This window comes from Bos taurus, chromosome 19 (assembly GCF_002263795.3).
Source record: "Bos taurus isolate L1 Dominette 01449 registration number 42190680 breed Hereford chromosome 19, ARS-UCD2.0, whole genome shotgun sequence".
NCBI classification, from domain to species: domain Eukaryota; kingdom Metazoa; phylum Chordata; class Mammalia; order Artiodactyla; family Bovidae; genus Bos; species Bos taurus.
The window spans coordinates 18,530,827-18,553,631 of NC_037346.1; the positions used below are offsets into that span (position 1 = coordinate 18,530,827).

The 22,805-nt window shown below is 54.0% G+C and overlaps 1 protein-coding gene across 2 annotated transcripts in view; it reads right to left on the minus strand.

The window, feature by feature from the left end:
• The window catches only part of RAB11FIP4 (RAB11 family interacting protein 4), a 107,535-nt gene that overhangs the window by 35,607 nt on the left and 49,123 nt on the right, over positions 1 to 22,805 (minus strand). Inside the window, exon 1 of one of the 2 annotated variants that reach the window (XM_015458556.2) lies at positions 5,265 to 5,512. The exons of the other annotated variant lie outside the window; for it this stretch is intronic. Coding sequence (XP_015314042.1) covers positions 5,265 to 5,294 — 30 coding nt within the window. The 5' untranslated portion in view covers positions 5,295 to 5,512. Of the gene's footprint in view, positions 1 to 5,264; positions 5,513 to 22,805 lie in introns of those variants that run through there. 2 annotated transcript variants of the gene reach the window in all.

Below are 22,805 nucleotides of genomic sequence, written 5' to 3' on the forward strand. Positions count from 1 at the left end.
GAACCCAGAGAGCCCGACTCCGGAGCCCAGACTCTCAGGGACTGTGCTGGCCCTAGTTACCTAACCATCCACCAGGCGCCAACTGAGCAAGACTCAGAACCCACTGTGGGCACTGCGGGTCACAGGAGCTCACGTTATCTGCATTACTACCCTATGAGGTGGATAGTAGTATCACACCCATTCTACAGGTGGGAAAACTGAGGCTCAGGAAGTCGAGATAGTGGTTGGTGGTGTAGTCACTAAGTCGTCTCTGACTCTTTGCGACCCCATGGGCTGTAGCCTGCCGGGTTCCTCTGTCCAAGGGATTTCCCAGGCAAGAATACTGGAGTGGGTTGCCATTTCCTTCTCCAGGGGATCTTTCCGAGACAGGGATTGAACCTGTGTCTCCTGCACTGGCAGGTGGATTCTTTACCAACTGAGCCAACAGGGAAGCCCAGGAAGTTGAGGTAGCCTGCCCGAAGAACCACAACTTCACGCAGCAGAGCCAGGGATCTACATGCAGGTGTTTTCTGGCTGTAACATTTTTTTTTTTTTTTCCCGCTTTAAGAAAACAGGCATTGGGTGCCTGAGCACTTGTGTTTTGAAGCAGATATTTCTCCCAGGATAACAGGTGAGCAAGAAGAAGAAACTTGCTCCTATGTCTCTCCTATCCTAGGAGGTAGACTGAAGTCTGGGGCTGACGGAAGACTCCTCTCTGCTCTCTGGTCCACCGCAGACAGCACTGGCTACATGAAATGCACGTGGTCCCTTTTTATGGAAATTAGGCCTGCAGAGCACAGGAGGGTGGGGGTGATAAAAGATGACTCAAGGGTGAGCTAGCTCCCACCCACTCTCCCACACTGCCGTTCTGGTTAGGCCTTCCTCTTTTCGATCCCTTAAGAGAGAAAAGCACCCATAAGCAGAGCTGCAGATATTAATAATAACTGCTATAGAGCTTTGTTTTTGTTTGAATCATGTTTACATTGCTGGGGAAGAACCCACTTGTCTGGAAAGACGAAGCAGGTTGAATCAATTAAAAACATGTCCAACAGTCGGGCAACTTCCCATTTCTTGAAAGAAGTCAAGAAGAGGGGTTAGAAAAGTCAATGTTACTTGTACTGTCTGCCAGGAGGAGCTGTGTCAAGGTCACCGGGAGCCTGCCTCCCCCAGACCTCCACGTGCCCCTTGGAGGATGCACTGGTTTCTGGATACCCAGCGTCTCCTTCCACTTCACACACACATTCACCATCAGGGCCCTTGGCTACAAAGAGATGAGCCCGAGGCTGCTGCCCAGGTGCGTGAGAACCCCCCAAGGAGACTGGGGCACACAGGTGAGCTGCCACCTGGCCATGGGTAGAGGGAGTGAAGATGGCGCTAAGGGAAAACAGGGAGCTGGAGGAGGAGACTAGGAAGCTGAGCCCTGGGGGCCGGGGGGTGGGGGCCAGCCAGAGCGACGTCAAGTGTGGGCTGCCAGCTCTCTGAGGGTCTTGAGGGCTGCGCCTGCCGCACCCCTGGCAGCACCTGGCCCATGGGGACAGAGGGACAGCCCCGACTGTGATCCACCGGCTTAGACAGCGTTTATGGACACCATCCAGGTGGGTTTCGCTGGTATCGACTTATGGAATGGAAACAACAGTCTGACAAGGACAGTTTCCATATTTACTTGGACAGGCCCATGTGACCCAGAGATGGCCACACCCCCACACCTCTCCCCAGGAACGCCTTCATGTCCAAACCCCTCGACAGCAGGGGCCTGATGAGGACCGAGCACTGAAACGCATCTGTGCCCGCAGCGTTCTCAGCTGCACGGCTGCTCTCCTCCTGGCACCCCAGCTGGCCCCTGGCACAGCACACCTGCCCCTGTCTCTCTTCCCCCGATCTCGGTGGCTTCCCTCCAGGTCCGTGGGTGCACCTCGTCAGCCATGGTCCATCCTCCAGGCCTCTGGGGTCAGAGGCTGGCTTCTCATGGAGGACTTCCCTCCCCACTCTCAAACACCTTTCCGCGCACTCCCTAGGACCCTGCTTTCTCTCTCAGCACCTCTCACGCTGCAGGCTTACCCTGTTCGCCTGTTCTCTGCTGTCACAGTGCACTCCCTGAAGGCAGGGATTGTTGTTGGCTGGGTTCACTGTGTCCAGCACAGAACCTAACACGAATTAGATGCTCAACCATTGCTGAATGAAGGAATTGCCTATGCCGGGCAATGCGCTTGGTGCAGGCTGGGAGAATAGGAATGGGGAAGGATCTGTGCCCTGGAGACCGCCTGGAGGAGGAGACCATGTACCACAGCCCGGGGACGTGTTCACACAATGTCCAGACGCACACCAGGTGGGTCTCCCCGATCAGCACGCCTGTCCCGTGCTCAGCTGGCTGTGGGCAGGTTATCCAGCTGTGGGATCAGGCATGGTCCTGCACGGTCCTCCTCATCCAAGAGGCCAGTGACTTGATGCCATCAATGCCCAGTTGCTGGGTCAAGTCACAGAGGAAAACGTCCACCCCCAAGGATCCTGCAGAGCCAAGGCACTGTGCCCACTGCCCAGGCAGTAGACAATGCCAGAGATGCTTCCTCGTCCAAAGGCAATAAGCCTTGTGCTGGGGGCAGGGGGCGGTGGGGAACAGGGCACAGGGCTAGAGGGTGGGCTCCCTCTGCCCAGGCTGCCCCCTGCCCCCTGTCTAAGGTCCTGAGTCCCTGAGGTGTCTACCTCCCAGAAATGCTCATCTGCTATTTAATTTTGAACCTCTCTTCTCTATCTACACCTAAAATATAAAAGGCAAAGTGAGGGCTTCCCTGGTGACTCAGTGGTAAAGAATCTGCCTGCCAATGCAGGAGATGCAGGTTCGAACCCTGGTCCAGGAAGATCCCACATGCCACAGAGCCTGTGCACCACAACTACTGAACCCGTGCTCTAGAGCCCGTGCTCCGCAACAACGGAAGCCTCTGCACAGAGAAGCCCGCACGCCGCAGCTAGAGAGCAGCCCCTGCCCTGTGCAACTAGGGAAGAGCCCGTGCAGCAACGAGGACCCAGCGCAGCCAACAAATAAAACCATTTTAAAAGTAAATAAAAAGTGAAACTGTGAAGCCCCTTAAAGCTGAATCAGCTGTGAAACATCCCTTGGCATAAGAGCCACCTCAGAGGGGGGATTGGAGCCCTAGGAAAAGAAGTTTCTAGCCACCTTGGTGAGGAATGAGGAAGGTGCTGGAAGATGAGGGCTGATAGGGCTCCAGGTGAGCAGCTGAAGAGCAAGCCCCGGGTGTAGAGGTAGCTGGTCCCTGCAGGTGGGGAAGGGGCCAGGAGGCCATGAAGGGGCCAGTGTGCTTTGGGGAGGGGCCTGAATGCTCTGAAGAGAGGCCAGGAGGGAGGGAAGGTGAAGAACAGGAGAATATTCACCAACCAGTTCTCCAGCTGAAGCCTAGTGCCTCCCCAGGGCAGGCTGCTCCAGGCACTCTGATTTCTTCTTTCTGCCCTCAGTTGAACGAAAGTCCTTTCCAAGGACAGGCTCCAGGCAGTCTCTCTCAATGGTCCTCCTCGGGGCAAAGGCCACGCCTCCTGCCTGCTCACCTGGTCTGGCTGGTCCTGTCTGTCCTCTAGGTACAGTCTTATCTCATGCCTGCCTTAGTCATCTGCCCCACCGTCTCCATCAAAGCCAGGGTCTACCAAATTACAGAGCTGTTCCCCAGTTGGCATCTGCCCGAGTTGTACTGCCTGCTACTTAAGAATCCCACAGGGGACACAGGCACCTGAGTGAAGTCACAGGGACCTTGGAAACAAGCCAGATCAACTCCTCCTCGAGGGCTGGGGTGGGGCAGGGTTGGGCAGGGAGCAATTCAACCCAGGATATCAGTCCCCCACCTCCCAACAGCCTTCAAACACCTGGAGGGGTGGAAAGTGTCCACACTTTATAGTCCCCGGGGCACATAATCGGCATTTCATGAATGTCAGCTGAGCAGGGTAAAGCTTGGGACAATCGTGGAGTAAGCTGGTGGCGAGTGGGTGGCAAGACCAGTGACTTGCCAGTCAAAATCAGTGACTCTAAGACTCCACCAAGGCTGGGCTAGATGGTTACAAAGAGAGAGAGATAAGAGAACCCTACTGCAGGGTTCTGAGGTGCACCAGCTGGGACCCTCCTCCCAGCCCTCACTGTAAATACATTTCACCAGGGAAAGGACCTGGGGGTTTCCCTTCCCAGGAGCCCCTGAGATGAGCACCAGGCTCCAGGAAGGGAGGACAGAGGTTTGGTGGATCACCAGGAACCAGCCCAGCGGGCTGCCACCCAAGCCCCACACGCTGAGTTACCAGAGCCCAGCTCCCTCACCCTCCTTTGAGGAGGCGGCCTGTAAATCAGTCAAGGAACACAGGCATGTCCCTCAGGGCTGAGAAATGTGCCTCTCCAGCCATCTGTAGGAGAGCAGGGGAGAAAGGGACCTGTGGAAAGAGGTACCCTGGAGGGTGTGCAAGGATGGGAAGAAATAAAGTCCGGGGCTGCGTAGGGTTCCTGCAGCTCTCACTCGGTTCTCCAAGTCTCTGCTCCGCCCAGACCTCAGAGACGCCTGTCGCCCGCAGAGGAGCGGCTGTGACAACTGCCACGACTACCGGGGCGGACCTGAGGGCTCTTGGGGCCCTGAGAGCTTGGAGCTGAGAACCCGCGCACACGTCCGGCCTCCGCTGGGAAGGAGCAGGGCCCTGTGCCCAAACCCCAAACCAGGCTGGTCCTCCCTCCTGTCTGGCAGAGACCCTTGGAGATGAGGGAAGCCCGGGAACACGGTCCGTGCAGCCTGCGAGAGCTACGGGAAAACTTCGCCCGTGCACGGCCCGGTTTGGGACTCAGCAGGGCCAAGGGCAGGGAGCTAGGGCAACACTGGCCCCGGAGGGGCAGGAACCCTGGGAGCCGAGGTGGGGCGCGGGGGCGGGGGATGTCCTAAGGGAGGCGTCCGGACAAACAAACCTCCTTCCCAGTCCACTAGATCCCCCTCTAAACACTTTCTGAAACGGCGCCTAGGAGAGAACTGGCCGCCTCTCCTCGCGCCCCGGGGCTACCGCTACCCACCCTCTCACCAGGGACCCGGAGAGGGTCGGGGGTGGCGACTTACACCCCTGCGGCCCAGCGCACCCAGGCGCAGGTAACCGGACCTCCCCGGCCAAGGCGGACCCTCCCAGGGAAGGAGCCGGCGCCCGGACTGCGGGCGAAGTTCCGTGATCCGGCAACTTCCCCAGTCCCGGGCCCATGGGCCCGGCAAGGTGCGCGTCGTCGGGGCCCCAAGCCTCCCCCACCCCCAGCAGCCGCTTACCTGGCCCCCGGGGGCAGGCGGGGTGCGCATCCCCGTCCGGCCGCGCGCGGGTCGGCGTGCTGCAGGAGAGAAACGGGCGGGAGCGGGTCGGCGGGGCGAACGGAGACTCAGCGCAGGGAACAGCCCGGTGCGCGCGGAGACTGCGTGCCGGGTTCGGCACCAGTTGACGGCGCCGACCCCGCCCCCACCCGCGCCCGTTGCCGGGAGACCCGCGTGGGCCGAAGGGTTCTTTGTATCAAAGCCGCCGTGACATCACGAGGCGCCCGGGCTCAGGGTTCGAAGGGGGCGGGACCTCGCGCCAGGGGCGGGGCGAGGGGAGAAGGAAGCGCGGCCTGGGAACCCGAGCCGCGGGGGGCGGGGTCCAGGTAACCCCGCCCATTAAGGTAGGGGCAGGTGGCGAGGGCAATGCCAGTTATTGGCCGCGCGGCCGCGAGGCGGGCCCGGGCCACGCCCCCTTCCCTGGGCCCCAGCGGGCGCCTCCGGAGGTGGAGCTCGCCGGGCCCTCCCGAGCCCGCGCCGCCAGGTTACTGCCGCCGGCGTTTACGCGGCCGGGGCCCTGGGATTCCGGAGTTTGTAAATTCACGCGCCTTTCAGGCGGGCGCTGTGGCCGCCGCTACCCACTCCAAGCTACTCTGAGTTTGCTGTCACTGCTTCCTGGTTCACGTTTGCGGACGCGAACTGAGACCTGCCGACAAGCCCCTACACCCGCCGTCAATGCTCACTGCCGCCACCACCACCAGCCTGAGTCTAGTGACTCCTAAATTGATTCTCATCCTGAATCCCACCCACAAATTTCCCGACCTTGTGGTGTAAAGTCAAAGCTGTCTTTTTAACCAGTATTGGAATACAAAGAACCAAGCAAGCAGCAAAAAGAACTAAAAAAAAAAAAAAAAAAAAATCAAAACAAGGAAAGGACCTTCTGTTGGAGCTTAGTAAATATAACGAGTCAAAAATGTGCTCCCTCATAACTCTTCATTATGCTGCAGATTAAAAGACGGCAAACTGTAAACCAGCAAATTTTGCAAGTGTGGCTTCCCTTTGACTTGACGTTGCACTGTGTAACCAGGGGAGGGTTCAGAGCAGACTTACCCTCCTAATTGTCCGGTTCAAGCCCATGTGAAGCTATCTTGGCCATCCCTGAGTTCTCACTGACCAACGAGGTGGCACTTTGGTATGGGTAGCGCCCTTTGGTCCAACATCAATACACACACACAGAGCTTTTCAGCCCCCTTATCTTTGGCTCTTTGCTCTCAGCTTCCTCTCGCCCCAATATCTCCCTTGTAAACAAATTTCCAGCTGCCTTTCTGTTTACCAGGGCCTGTCTTTTGAGGCAAAGCATTCCACTGAGGCTCCCAGACCTGCTGGGGACTCTCCAAAATGGACAGCATTAGCCAGAGGGCGGGGAGCCTTCTGGCCAGGGTTGCATGTGGGAGGAGGCTGGGGCAGTGTAGGTGGAAACTATCATAACTGGCCCTCTCCTCCCTGCTTATGCGCTCCAGTTCTGAGATCTACATGTGGAGGCCACAGACTGTTTCTCACTCTGGTTTCGTGTCCACCCTCACAGTCCTAACACTCAGGAGCACTGTGGTGTACCAGAAAGAGCAGTGGCTTTGGAATCAGACAGACCTCGGTTTGAATCCTTTGGCCTGCAAGTCTTAGGACAAGTTCTATGACATCTCAGACTCAGTGTGTTCATCTGTAAAATGGGACTGGCACTGTCTACTTCATGGGTTGTTTTGCACCCTGAGCCAGTGGGTACACTTGATTTTAGGCATTCATCAAAGGTGTGCTGCCTGAATGAGTCCATGCACCCTGGGCCTGCTCTGCCTTTTCAGCTCCACCCTGAGACCTTAGCTTAGCTCCCTCAGGTGAGGTTTTAGGGTGGCACTGAATCCTGGGGTTCTGTCTCAGTTTCTCCTCTTTCCTTCCAAGTCTCTTGTTGCCCCTTAAGGACTATGAGGTTCCAGAAGGCAGGTCACATGACAGGGTCACCCAGAACAGGGGAAGAGAAGCAGAAACCTAAGGTGATCTTGGCTTTCTCCCAGTCAAGGTTAGTGGAGAGTCAGACTGGCAAGCCCCTCCTTGCCCCCACCAGGGGGAACCTGATGGACATGGTCCAGAGCTCCGTAGAGGGGGTGATGCTACTGATCCCTCTTTATTTCTCCTGAAACTGGTGTGGTAGGGAGCATCTCCAGGTATTTGTCCTAAGAAGCAGAATGACAGAGAGGAGTATCACAATATGCTAGCATTGGACAAGCTGAGTTAAAGCCTGCCAGTTCTACAGTGTACCATGGGCAAGTCATGTAATAATTCAGAGCCTCAGTTTCCACCTCTAAAAAGTGGGAACAAGACCTTGCCTCTTCCAGTTGTGAGGTTTAAATGAAATGATAGGCACTTCCCTGGTGGTCCAGTGGTTAAGACTCTGCTTCCAATACAGGGCTTCCATCCCTGGTCAGGGAACTATGAATAGATTTCACATGCTGCCACTAAGAGTTCACAGGCCACAGGTAAAGATTGCACATGCCGCAACAAAGATCAAAGATCCTGTGTGTCGCAACTAAGACCTGGTGCAGCCAAATAAATAAATAAATACTATAAAATAAAACACTCATCCCCCATGTTATGGATGAGAAGACAGAGGCTCAGAGAAGGCTGGGAATTTGTCCAAAGTCACACGGCGAGATATCAGATGAGTAGAGACAGGGCTCTTGACTGCCAGTGCCAGACCCTCTCTTTCCTAGGGATGGGGTCAGACAGGCCCGAGGTGGGGAGCGGCAGGGAGGTGATGCCCTCACATGCTTCCCCGGCGCTGTGAATCTCCTAAGGGGTCCGACTTGTCTCTTCAGGAGAAATAACATTCTCATTAAAAACAGAAGCCCTCTCCCAGGGAACGTACCCAGGAGTAATTTTCAGATTGCAAGTCATTCTAATGGATTCTTCTTACGTCATGAAACTGATTATGCCACCATTGATAGGAGCATACTCCCATGACGCTGAATGCCAAAGCCAGAGAGAAGCAGATGGAATGCTGACAAGCAGGAGTTAATGGTCCTCCAGAAGCTGATGGGGCGGAAAACACATGATCACCTGGGTGATCCAGGTGAGGAAAGAGATTAGTGAGTTCTCTCTGTACCATGGTTATCTACCCTTGTTAACTTTCCTTCTGCTGCACCGTGCAGTAGTTAGCTCAGCATCAGAGGGTGTGAAGAGACAACATTTTGTACATGTTTGGGGCCATGCGGGAGGCCAGGCTAAGCAAGTAGGGCATCATCATGGTCCAGGGGTTAAGAATCCATCTTCCAGGGGCTTCCCTGGTGGCTCAATGGTAAAGGATCCGCCTGCCAATGCAGGAGACACAGGTTGGAGCTCTGATCCAGGAAGATCCCTGGAGCATGGAGCATCCCATGCCATGGAGCAACTAAGCCCGAGCGCCATGACCACTTTGCCTGTGCTCTAGAGCCCAGGAGCCGAAACTATTGAGCCCAAGAATCACAACTACTGAAGTCTGTGCTCCTAGAGCCTATGCTCCACAACAAGCAATGAGAAGCCCTCAAATTAGAAGGTAGCCCCAACTCACTGCAACTGGGGAAAAGCCCACACAGCCAGGCAGACCCAGCACAGCCAAAAATAAATTAATAAACATAAAAAACCAAAATAAAAACAAATGAGCATGATTATGTTTTTTTTAAAGAAAAGAATCCACCTTCCAATGCAAGGGGTGAGGGTTCAATCCCTGGCGGGGGAACTGAGATCCTACAAGCCCATAAATATTATTAAAAAAAACAAAAACAGGAAAAGAGCTCTCTCAACATTACCTGGTGTTAACATTAGTCAAACAACTGATGCCAACCAACATGAGCCAAGTGAACAGAGAACAACATGAATCATACCAGAGTTGGGCAGGGGGCAAGCGTCAGGTCCAGTAGTTCTCAGGCTGGGTTCCTTGAAACCCTCAGGGTTCTATGGAGACCTTGCAAAAGCGGGGTGAGGGTGTGCTCTACATAAGTAATAGGAATAACTCCACTTCTATCTGCTTTCCGTGAAGGCTTCCACAGGAAATTGCACGCGGACAAGGTGTGCCATGGCTTAGAAGGTGTTTCAAATCACTAGTGAAACCACTCATTTCCAAACAAGGAGACAAGCCCAGAGGTGGGAAATGGCTTCTCCTCTCACAGTTCACAGCAGAGCTGGGATTAGCGCCGGGCTCCTGACTCTGTCTAGGGCTCTCCAAGACGAACATCAGTCATCAACCAGGACTGTCAAACTGGTCAAACCTGGTCACACATTGGACTCTATTTCTGTCCAAACACCGTATCACCAGCTACTGCTCTGTGTGTGGAAAAAAGCCGTGCACGCTGCTGTCTCAGACTTCACCCACCCCTAGCACTTGTCTTCCCTTGATTCCAAAGTCATCACCCCAAGTATTAAACAAGTCTCAGCTTTCTGGGACTTCCCTGGCGGTCCAGTGGCTAAGCCTCTGTTCCTCCATTGCAGGGGGCACGGGTTCGATCCTGGGTTGGGGAAACTAAGATCCCACATGCTGCAGGGTGTGGCCAAACACATGCACACAAAACAGTCTCAGCTTTCCATTCCAGGGGACAATTTCAACCTTTGATAACATCAGCAGTGGCTTCAGAAAGAGAAACAGGTACTAAGGAAGTAGGTGGGATCATGGGATTACAGAGGCCTCTTAACCCCCAGGGAAAGACCTTCCCACTCCCCGACTGCTCCAGTGAGGGCCTGTCCAAGGGTCTGTGCTGCACAGGGAAGAAGAGGCACCCGGGACCACCCCTTGCTCTGGGAGCTGCGGTTCGGACAGCACATCACTTCCTATCCTACCTAGCCCAGGAGCAGGTCTTGGACCAGGTGTGTGCCCCGGAAACAGGAGCCTCCTCCTACTGGCAAATACCTCAGTGCTGGTGTCTGTCCTTTGGCTTGGATGCCTTAGCAATCTGCCCCAGGGCCTGCGGTCCTGTGTGGTACCTGGCTGATATCTATGCAGTTGGGCTGGGACCAGGTCCTATGGACTCTGGACACGGGCTGAGTGTTAGAAGGCTAGGCTCTATTTTTGTCAACCTGTGCTCATGTAAACAATGGGTTTTCTTACTCATGCAAACCCAGTAAGCAGGGAAAATGGTCAGATAACCTGCCTTCCCTCTGACTCAACCAGTCCTCTAAGAGGAGGTGGTGGTGAGTGAGGAGGAAATGGAACTTGGACTGGGAGAGGGCAAGGAGGGAAAACTTCCCTGTCCTTTACTCTCTGTAAAGTCAGGTGACTGCAAACCCTTAAGAGCATAAACAACTCTCTTCTGTTTCAAATGCCTCCCCTGACCCTCCCTACCTCCTCCCAGACCTGGCAGCCCACGTCTCTGATTTTTAGGAGTGGATAGTAAAGCCACTGGTGGCTCAGAGGTTAAAGCGTCCGCCTCCAATGCGGGAGACCTGGGTTCGATCCCTGGGTTGGGAAGATCCCCTGGAGAAGGAAATGGTAACCCACTCCAGTATTCTTGCCATGGAGAATCCCATGGACAGAGAAGCCTGGTAGGCTACAGTCCATGGGGTTGCAGAGAGTCGACTTCACTATACTATAGTAAAGCCGCAGTTCCAAAATCGCCTGCGCACTGGACTCACTTGGGAGCCTAAAAAAGGTCGATGCCCAAGATTTCCCTGGTGCCGCAGTGGATAAGAATCTGCCACAGGTTGGATTCCTGGTCCAGGAAGATTCCTCATGCCTTGGAGCTACTGATGCCGTGCTCAAGGGCCTGCCTGCCACAGTCACTAAGTGTGCTGCGATCAGTGCCCCAAGAGCCTGTGCTTGGCAACAAGAGCAGCCACTTCAGTGAGAGTCTGTGCACTCCAAGGAGAGCAGCCCCACTCGCTGCAACTAGAGAAAGCCTGCACACAGCAAAAAAGACCCAGCGCAGCCCCCAAAATTAAAAAAAAAAAAAGTCAATGCCCAGGTTATATCAGATAGCAACCAAAACAATGGCTTGGATGGGAACCGGGAGTCAGCTGTTTTTAAAGATGCCCCAGGTGACTGCAATGTAACAAAGTTTGGGAACTACTTTGCCAAAGGCTTGTGACTAGAGTGGGAGCTGGAGTGATCGCAGGCGCAGGCATCATTCATTCATTTCGTCATTCACTCACACATCTTCTATGAGCCAGACCCTTTTCCTCGTGCTGGAGACACAGCTGTGATCCACAGTCTCAGTTCCTGTGGCCCCTGCTTTCAGGTGGGGAGAGTCAGACAAAATTCAATGAACGGATGATGATGTGTGACATGTACTATGAAGGAAATGAAGGAAACCAAAGCAGGACAGAGACCTTGGGGGTAGAGGACTATTTTCACCCTGGATTTAGACACTGACTTTTGCTTCAGGGAAGAGCAGCTGGGCCCCCGCCCACTGTCCTGGACTTTATCCTGCCGTCTGGGTAAAAAACAGCTTTCCCTGGACATTCCGCAAGGTCCTGCCTTTGGCCCCTCACAGGGCTCGCTGCTTAAGTCTTTCCCTTAAGCTATTTCTTTAGGTGGGGCCTGGCATCTCTTCTGAAGTTCCTGAGATGGAATCTGAAAGGAGAGAAACAAGGAAATGAGAAAGATGTTTTCCAAGATCCAGATGCCCTCCTCCTAGCTCGTGTCAGCTCTGAGCTCTGAAGAGACACCCTCTGCCCTAGTGAGTGCCTCGGCCAGGGGCTCTGCAACCAGAGAGAGACCACTTCCCCTGCAGCTTATTATTAATAGCAGCTAGTAGTCACGTACAGATGTGAGAGTTGGATGATAAAGAAGGCTGAGCGCTAAAGAATTGATGCCTTTGAACTGTGGTGCTGGAGAAGACTCTTGAGAGTCCCTTGGACTGCAAGGAGATCAAACTAGTCAATCCTAAAGGAAATGAACCCTGAATATTCATTGGAAGGACTGATCCTGAAGCTGAAGCTCCAACAATTTGGCCACCTGATGCAAAGAACTGATTCCTTGGAAAAGACCCTGATGCTGGGAAAGATTGAGGGCAGGAGAAGGGGACGACAGAGCATGAGATGGTTGGATGGCATCACCGATTCAATGGACATGAGTTTGAGTAAACTCCGGGAGTTGCCGATGAACAGGAAGGCTTGGCGTGCTGCAGTCCATGGGGTCGCAGAGTTGGACACGACTGAGTGACTGAACAGCAATAGCTAACTATTGGACATCCACTGTATGCCTGTCATTTCATTTCTTCTCATTTATTTTACTCCAGTCATCTTGTGTGATAGATGTTCTGCACCTAGATTACAGATGAGGAAACTTAGGCTTGAAAGGGTTAGTGCTTAGCCAGGGTGGCAGAACCAAGATGCACACTCAGATCTGTGGGCCCATGTCCAGGACTCCCAGCTGCCTCTCTTACTGCAAAACCAGTTTATTGGCAGCAACTGAATGGTCTGAAATCACCAGAAACTAGTTAATAAGGGTGACAAAAGACTGTGAGCAAGTCAGGTCCCCTGCCCTTCTCCATCATTCTTGGGGCAGCATCCACTGTCCAACTCAACATTACTTTAATCAGTTGCAGCTCTTACCTGGCTTCTGTGATGTGTCCCTATGCACCTTGTGATATGTCCTGGAAAGCGTCTTGCCCTTGAAGGTGAGATATCCTCCCTGCCTGGCTGACCACATGAGAGTGGAGAGCTAGCCACCCTTCTGGTGGGAACTTGACTGCTGCCTCCTGCCCCAGAGACAAGCCCAAGGAGATGAGCCCTCATTTTTCCCTGGGTGCTACTGGATGAGAGAAGAAGGATGGGGCCAGGGCTCTAGGGAGAGAGAGAAGGAAGAAATATTTGTTGCTTTCAAAAATGTATTTTGCAGAGCCCCTATCGCACTGTGAAAGCATAAAAAGGGCTTTGTGGTTCAATCAGCGGGCAAAACTCTTGGCTCCTCCTTGGAGATGTCACAGAGCATGTCAGGGGAGAGAGCCTGGGGGTTTCTTAAGGCTGTCCAGCTTTGGACAGAACCCCTTCTCACTGAACTAACAACAAAAGGACTCGGTGTTGTAAGGAACATACTTGGGAAAACAATGCATCAGGCTCCTGGCACGCTCACACTCAGACACACAAACACACACAACAACAGGATGTTAGTGTCTTCATTTTAAAGATAAGAATAGCAAACATCTACAAAGTACTTGCTGTGCGCCAGGCTCTGTTCTAAGTGCCTCACATGATATGCATTCATCTAACTTTCACAACAATCTGGTGAGGCAGGTATTATCCCCATTCTACAGATGGGGAAACTGAGGCTTAACGAGGCTACTCAAAGACATAAAGCCTGTAAATGGAGAGCCAGAATTCAAACCCCGGGAGCTGACCCCAGAGACAGTGCACCAAAACAAAAGGAGGCTCAGATTTGTAACATCACTTCCTCAAAGCAATCACAGTGGAGCCAAGATCATTTATTCATCCAGTCACTAGTTATTCAAACATTCACTGAGCAGAAACCACAGGCCAGCCACCTGGAAATATAAGAAGGGGACGCAGAGTCCAGGGCTCACTGGTGTCAGAGCTGGACACCCAGGGCTGAGAGCTAAGGCAGGGGGGTTCCCTGCCAGGCACTAGCGCGGGTGCACACTCGTGTGAGCTGTGTGTGTGAATCCCCAGAGAGGCCCTCCACTTGAGATGCTGGGGTCCAAACACTACCTGGGCTGCTGTGTCCTTGAGCTGCAGTTTCTGTATATGATGGGGTCCCATTCCGGCTCTTTTCACTCCAAGCCCGGGCTCCTTTCTCAGCTCCCACAGCTTAGCATCCGAGCTGCCCTCTCTGCTGGGTCACCCACCCCAACCCTCCCCAGAGTCGTTCTGGAGGCAGCCTGCCCAGAACAGCTGCTCTCCAACAAGGTGGGGCCCCAGGCCCGCTGAGGCCCCCTCACACGGGCACGACCCCTTCTTCACAGCCCTGAGTCCTCCTTGCACCTCTGCTCTCAGCAGCAATTCAGACATGCCCCAGGAACGCTCTAGGCTGGAGGCCATTCATCTCAGGAATTCAGCCGCTGCTGAGGAACATGACTTTGAGACAAGCCTGGGAGTGGATGAACGTCACCTTACATCTTTTTTTTCAGGGCAGAAGGACGTATCCTTAAGGGCTTGTAATTCCACTCGGAGAACACAGTCCCCCACAATTGTCTCCTCCATTATCTGGAGATGAGAAAACACCCCAAACCCACGACAAACAAGCCGGCCGGTAAGCGACAAAAGAAGGGCTGCGGGTTCTGCAGGATGAGAGGCCGGGAGCAGGGCTGGGAGCCGCGGGCGGCAGGCAGGGAGGTTTGGTGGGGTGGGGCAGGGCCAGGGCGCACTGGGACCCACCCAGGCAGGCTGGGCCCGGCTGCCCCTGAATAAACAAGCTCATCTGGAGCTGGGAGCCAGCCTCCCTCTCAGACACACACACCTCGTTTGTGGCTTCTCTTCCAGGGCTGGGCTCGGCAACGGGAAGCCAAAGGCCCTGGCCCCAGGACACTGAGCCAGTGTTCCTCCCACTTAGGGGAAAACCACAGCCCGGGCGGGCAGACGGAAGGGGCTGCTGTGTCCAGGTACAGACGTGGGAGGGGCCTGGCCCAGAGGAGGCCCTCGCAAGGGAGGGAGAGAGGGAATGCTCCCTGCGCCCGGAAAAAGAAACCTTTCTTCTAGGCCCAGCCTCCTGCCGTCTCACTCAACCACAGGACCACATTCACCACTGGCCAGCTAGGTTCGAACCCCAGCTCTGCTTCAAGCAGATAGCTGGTGTTCAAGTCGATTCCTGCCAGCCTCTCATCACATTTTCGTTAACCAATCAATCCCTGACCTGGTTTTCCGCATGTTTAAAGACACGTTATTTGATGGATGGTGTTGATTCATTACCATTGAACTCACAGCCCTGTGTGCGTGTCGGGTAAATTTGCTTTAGTCGTCTCCGACTCTTTACGACCCCATGGACTGTAGCCCGCCAGGCTCCTCTGTCCATGGGGATGCTCCAGACAAGAACACCAGAGTGAGTTGCTGTGCCCTCCTCCAGGGAATCTTCCCAACCCAGGGATTGAACCCTTATCTCTTATGTCTCCTGCATTGGCAGGTGAGTTCTTTCCAGTAGCGCCATCTATAACTCACGCTTGAACAAAGTTTATGCACCATGCATTTTCTCCATGAGGCATATCACAGCCTTCCCACACTCTGGAACACGAGGAGCACTTCAGTCCTACGTGTGGGGGTCATTTTTAAACAGCAAAAGCTGGCCCCGCCCCCGCAAAAAAAAAAAAAAAAACACTGCAACAACATGGCTTGAAAAAAACAAGGGACACTTGTTTGCAGAACGAGTTGAAAGTGAAGACCTCAGCTGGGCAACTCCAATTGTCATCTCTGAGCATGTCTGCCGATGAGCACGAAAATGCTGCGGGTGTTGATTTGGGGATTACAAATACATTTTAGCAAGTCTGCAACTACAGAGTCTGTAAGATATGAGGATGGACTGGGTCTGTGCTATAGGGTGACTGAGGGATGGAGAGGGAGGTGGGTGTTAAGTGAAATAACTCTCGAAGAACACTGAGAGGTGTGGGCCAGCGGCACGGTGGCTAATGCGTGTGATCACTAAGGGTACTTAGCACAGCGATAGCGCCACATCTGTCTGTAGTGTTACTACCTCTATTACCTGCTGAACAGGTAATCCATACCTTTGTTGCTCCCTCTGCTTGGAATGTCATTCCTTGCACTTTCTCCAGCTCAGGAAGCCCAGAGGCCAGGGTTTCAAGTTAGTTTGGGGCTGGGTTTGAATCACACCTTCACTGCTGGCCAGCTGGGAGCCCTCAGGCTAAGTCGGGTCTCCTCCTTGCCATGGAGCACTGCTTCCCCTTGCTCACCTGCAGCTGATGATTGCCTAACAGAAGCAACCAGAAGAGACCCTGCTCCTGATCCCTCCATGGGTCCGCACACCCACCTGTGCAGGTCCCTCTTGCCTTCGATCTGCTGCAATGCCTGGTTCACAGAGGGACCCTTCTCAAATCCTTCTTTGTCCCTGCAACCACCCCCAACCCCAGACACTCCTTGTATCATCAGTGTCCCCTTTGAAATGTCTTTATCTCCATATGAGATTATGCCCTGGCTTTGAAAATCCCTCCCGAAGCTCCACAGGGCAGAAATGAATAAACCAGAGCCACATGGGTCCTCACCTCACCGTAGTACTTGACCCCATGGGACCTATTTCCTTCACCTTGTCAGCCTGGTTTCCTAGCATGCCTGCCTTCCTGGTTTCCTCCCCAGGACCAACTTCTCCTTTTCCCGGGGCTCCCAAAGGTTTATGTCCAGCTTGGACCTCTCCCCCGAGGTCCCTACTGTCCGTGGAGGAAGTTTACTGAGGGACGAGTTAGGGGTCGACCCAGAGAGGGCACGAGGGAAGCAGGATGGAGCAGAGGGAGAGGTGAATCGTAAAACAGTTGTAACGAAGCCTCACCTGACCCTGCAGGTGCTTTGGAGCTGGGATAGCCCTTCAGTGTTGTCTCCAGAAGACGCCAGGGAAGGGACTTCCCTGGTGATCCAGTGGCTAAGACTCCATGCTCCCAGTGTAGGGGGCCCAGGTTCAATCCTTGGTCAGGGAACCAGATCCCACGTGCCGCAACTAAAGATCCTGCCAACTGCAACGAAGATGCAAGACGGAAGATCTTGCGTACCTCAACTAAGACCCGGCACAGCCAAAGAAGTCAACAAAGCTTCAACAACAACAACAAAAATGTGTTGAGCACCTAACAGAGTGGGGGGCTCACTGTAGGTGCTTAAGGGGTGCTAGTCCCCATCCTACCCCACCCCAGACTACCTGCTTCCTTCCAGTGGGTCATGAGAGCTACGTTTCATCCATTCCCCCTTCTGCTATGCCTGTCAATCTGAGGGAGAAGCTTATTCCCCTACTGTGGTTTTCTGAACCCAGTACTCGGGCTCCTCCTTCCCTACTTGTTTTTTTGAACTCTGAGCTTTGTCTTAACGGTTTGAGTGCATCTTGTGCCTCACATGGTGAGCACCTCCAAGCCTCCAAGGTAACAAGTAACAGAGCATCAGTAGCCCCTGAAGGAATACGAGTGGGTAGACCAGAAAGCCAGGACAGGGCTGGCCATGGGAACTGGGTCTGTGGAGTTGTATTGATGACGCAGGTACATGAGAACGTCAGGAAGGCTTTCCAAGTCTGTGAGGCTGACTGCTCTTGGAGTCTGATATCCCAGGGAGGTCACAGCTGCTTTTGGTAGTAGCGGTAGTCTGACCTCTGAGAAGGTCATGAGGTCCCATGAGCCTACAAGGGCATCTGTGCATCTATGCCAACCACGTGGTGTAGCTGAAAGAGCTGGGATGGTAGAGGTTTGAATCCCAGCTCTACCACCGGGTACATATATATCAGCTAAGGAAGACCTCTCCCACTTGAGCTCCATTCTCTCATCTCAGAGCTGTCAAGGAGATCAAACAAGATAACCTTTGTTTAGCTTCTAGCTGGGCCTTGGTCACTGTGCCAGTTTCCCTTCCAGATGGACATGCATAAATCAGAGTAATAAGAATTCGTTCCTTCTTTTCATGTCTCAAGAGAGAACTTTCTTTACATTCCAAGTCAAATGATTTCATTTTTCTCTCCTTTAAAGATCACCCTTGTGGCTCAGCTGGTAAAGAATCCGCCTGCAATGTGGGAGACCTGGGCTCGATCCCCGGGTTGGGAAGATCTCCTGGAGAAGGGAAAGGCTACCCACTCCAGTACTCTGGCCTGGAGAATTCCACGAACTGTATAGTCCATGAGGTCACAAAGAGTTGGACCCGACTGAGTGACTTCCACTCACTCAGAGATCACCCAACACGCCTTCAGCGTCTCATACCGTCACCATCCCATTCGGAACCGCCTATCTGTGTGATTAACTGGGGCTTCCCTGGTGGCACTAGTGGGTAAAGAACCTGCCTGCCAATGTAGGAGACATAAGAGACACGGGTTCCATCCCTGGGTCGGGAAGATCCCCTGGAGGAGGGCATGGCAACCCACTCCAGTATTCTTGTCTGGAGAATCCCATGGACAGAGGAGCGTGGTGGACTACAGTCCACGGGGTTGCAAAGAGTCTAACACGACTGAAGAGACTTGAGCATACACTCATGCACGTGATTAACTGATGTCTTGGTTACCTCTCCCAGACTGAAAGTGTTTTGACCCCAGACCTCAACACTGCGGCCAGCCCACCGCGAACACTATTAGGTAAGCTAATAGCATATCTTCAGCACTAAGTGTGGGGCTACAGGAGTTAACACTGCACACACCTAATGCTCAAGACAACCCTGAGAGCCAGTAAGATTAAAAATTAACACTTACGAGGGCCTCACGCTGTGCCAGGCACTGTTCTAGGAGCTCTACACATATTAGCTCACTCGATCCTTCACAGTCCCACCAGGTAGATGTGTACACGCGAAGCGAGTAAAGCTTAAATGTCTAAGATCCTCACGTGCTCCGGAGGGGCCCTGCCAGTGTGTTCAGGCGGTTACGTGCTCTGTAAAATTTGCACAAGGAAGCTACAACAAGATCCTGAAGGATGACTCCATACAGTCTAAGAGCTTGAGGTCTCACAAAATCTGGATGCTCCAGAGCAGAGGCGCTACTTTTCCCATTTCACAGATGAGAAAACTGAGGCTCAAAACCATTACATAACCTGCCCAAGGACATTCAGAGCCAGGATCTGGATGCAGGCCTGCCTCCCAAGCCCTTCCACTCTTCTGCAGACCTCTCGAGTCTAAGAAACAAAGCCCCGAACAGTAGTGACACGTGTCTGCCCAAGGCACCTTGGCATCTATGGGATCTGAGCAGAGGGAGGAGGGAAGGAGGAAGGAAAGGAGGGAAGGAGAAGCTCTGATCAGAAGGGCCCCAAGTCCAGAGCCCTGGGCCCCTGCATTTGGCAGCAGAATCCTGGTTAATCCAACCGTCTCCTTCACACACCCCCTTGTGACCCAAATCCACTGTTGCCTTTCCAACTTCTGGGAGCACTGAGCGCAAACCGCCATGAACCAGGCCAGTTCACCCCAAATAAACCTGCTCTCCGGCCCCTTCCCCTTCCTGGGCCCCTCCACCCGCGTGCCAGGGCCCAGCCCATCTCGAATGCCAGGCTGAGGCAAACAAGAGCTGGCACACTCTGCCCTTGAAGGCAGCCCTCCCCTGGCTGCTTTGCAAAGGGCCGGTTTCAGCTGCCCGGGCATTCAGTTACCTTCATTAGAATGGGCCCTGAGAGCTGGCCGGGCCCTGACCGCTCAGGGCAGATTCTATCCCAGCGGGGATGAAAGAAGAGCAAAGGAGCCGTAATGGAGCCACCGAGAGGGAGAGGGGTGGGCGGCGGAAAGAGCGGGCGAGGCGCCTGCCAGGCCCTCCACAGGCTTGAATGGCCCCTCTCTATTGCTGAGGCCTCAGGACAACCAGAGAGGTACTTCGAGGCCATTTCTGAAGGTGGGCACCAGCCAGATGCTAGACCAAACTTCCCAATTCCAGCGGTACCACTCAGATGAGAATGAAGTCAGAGGAGGACTATGGGGTGGTGGGCAGTGGGATAGAGGGGCGCTGTGAGGTCCTTTCCAAACATCAGAAGGCTCGAGGCAGAGATTCGGTTTAAGGACATCTGGACTTTACTTTCCGATTGGCTGCACTCTGTGGCATGTGGGATCTTAGTTCCCCGACCAGGGATCGAACCTGCGGCCCCTTCATTGGAACCGTGGAGTCTTAACCACTGGACCACCAGGGAAGTTCTTAACTCCACTTTCTTTCCCAGACAAGAAAGTGGCACCAGGGCCAGAAGAGCTGATGCTTGAAAGCGTGCTGTTAGACCAAAGTGCAGAGGTTGGAAGTGCAGTTTCTATCAGAAATTGAAAGTAAGCTTTCAACTGAGTATAAGTGGGTGTTGCCATAACAAAAATTGAGGTTTCGATATTGAGGGGGGCAGCAGCCTCTGTCCCAATAAGGGAATTCTAGGGCAAAGGTGGCTCTGTCCGGGGCTAAAAGAACTGATAACCAAGCCTAACCCGAGGTGTGCAATGAGGGGCTGGAGGGGTGGGGAAGGGGGTGTTTTTCCTGGCCAATCTGTAACCCACCACCAGAGCTGCAGGTGGCTGGCAGGGCTGGGGAGGCTGTGGACACCCAGGCAGCTATTGTGTAGGACAAAGATTGAAACCCCAACCAACTCTGCTGCATAATGGCTATGTGACCTTAGGACAGTTTCTTAACCTCTCTCAGCATAATTTACCCAGCCTGTAAAAGGGGTATAAACAGCGACATTTCTACGGACTTTATTATGTGCCAGAGACAAGGCTAAGCACTTTATTTGTACAAACTCATTGAATCCTCACAACACCTCAGGAGGGAAGCTTCACTTCCTCAACCTCCAGGTGAGGAAACAGAGGCACCAGCGGATGAAGAAACGTGTTGAGGACCCACAACTAGGGGCTTCCCTGGTGGTCTAGTGGTTAAGACTTCACCCTCCAATGCAGGGGGTGCAGGCTCAGTCCCTGGTCAGGGAGCTAAGATTCCCATTTGTCTGTCTGCCACAAAACCAGAATATTAACAACAGAAGCAATGCTATAACAAATTCAATAATGACCTAAAAAACTAAATGAATGAAAGGACCCACAACTAGAAGTGGCAGATGTGGGATTCGATCCCAGGCTGCCTGGATCCAGGGTGCATGTATTTATCCATGACAGGACCCTGTCTCTGTCCCCTTCCCCTGGGACCTACCCTTGGCAGCTGAGCCACACAGGTGGTGTCCTTCTGTGATTTGGGGTTGGGATTTTGATGCCCAAGAGGAGCGAGGAGGCCCAGAGCTCAGGTCTGGGGCTTTGGGACCAAGGGGCAGAGTCCACACCAGTGATTCCAAACTTTGATCAGAAGAGCTTGCTAAGGATGCAGATCCCTAAGTCCACCCCAGCTCCTGAGTCATGCACTGGGGCCCAAGACTCTGCATTTCCCACCGAAACACTGGCTAGGGGGTGAGGTCTCTGGAGCACAACCCTAATTCCTCCCTGGCTGCAGCCATCATAGGAGGCAGGGGAATGACCTCCCGACCCAGAGCCAGGAGAACTAGGATCCAGCCCAGCCCCACTCACAGCTGGGGAAGTCCAGGGCCGCAGATGGTCTGTCTCCCCATCTCTAAGATGAAGCATCATATGAGACAGCCTCCAGGGGCCCTGCCCTCTGAGATGCTGTGACTCTGAGCCTGTGCAGCCCTGGCTGAGAAGATCTAAACCCGCCCACCCTACCCCGCTCCTCTGCTCTTGGTAACGAGGCTGCAGAGCTGACGTTTCCTTTTGATTCTGGGCTCCCAGAGGGAGGAATAAAAATAACCATGACAGTGACAGCTGCTCAGTCGTGAGTGGGCCCATGCAGTGGGAAGCGTGGCACAAACCGTGGCCAGCTTCTGCTTGATGAGCCCCGGGAGGCTGGGGAGACCCCCACGCAGGGAGCACAGGTCTCCCCGAAGCCACCAAACACACACGTGGGGGACGGCAGTTGAGCCCGTGTGTCTGGCAGAGGAGAAGAACGGTATGCGCCTTTGGCCCTGGGTCCCAGAGGTCCAGGGTGTGCTGCTGGGGACCGAGACTGGTGTTCCCAAAACCCCCGGGGCCACGCCAAGTGATGCTGAGCCCTCAGCCACCCCAACTCTCTCTGGTGCCCACCCTGCCAGGCCCGGCCTGCAGCTCTGTCCCCTTCATCCCACTCAACCCCAACACTCCCTGAAGCCAGGAAGTACTGTTGTGCCAGTTTACAGATGAGGAAACTGAGGGCCGAGACGCCGCCGGGTGTGAGGCAGCACAGCTGACAGGTGGCAGGGCTGGGGCTCCCGCCTGGAGTCCGCTGCTCTCCGTGAACCTGAGGGCCTCCCAGTGTGTGTTCATCACACAAGAGGACGAGGTCCCAGGGCGTTAACCCAGCGGGTCCCAACTTCTCTGGCACCAGAGACTGGTTTCGTGGAAGATGATTTTTCCACGGACGAGGGCAGGGAAGGAGGGATGGTTTCAGGATGAGTCCAGCGCATTACATTTATTATGCTCTTTGCTTCTATTATTATCACGTCAGCTCCACCTCAGACCATCAGGCATTACTAGATCCCGCAGGCTGGGGACCCCTAGGTTAATACGTCCAGCTTTGGTGGATTTACCTTTCTTGGCTTCAGGGTTGGTTGGCTGCAGTCCTGAGCCAACAGCCAGCAAAGCAAGATCAGAGCCGAAGCGGGCTTACTGATCAGTACCTAGCCAAGGTTTTGTTTAGAGGACTGAGGGGTGGAGCTAGCACCTCTGAATGCCAGGGAAGGAAGTGTTGGGTCCAGCTTTGCAGCCAGTCAGCTCTGGGACCCTAGGATGGTGCCTTGCTCCCCCCCTGAGGTGGGTCCAAGGCCTTCACTGCTTCCCTGCACATTTCCAAGGCGATATCCCAGACCCTGTCTGCTGTGCACCCATCCACGCACCGGCCAGGGCCGCCCGAACTTGTGCCCTTCCTCTCACCAAGTTCTACTTACACAAGCAATAACACAGCTTAGGGGTCCATTGATAAGACTGCGA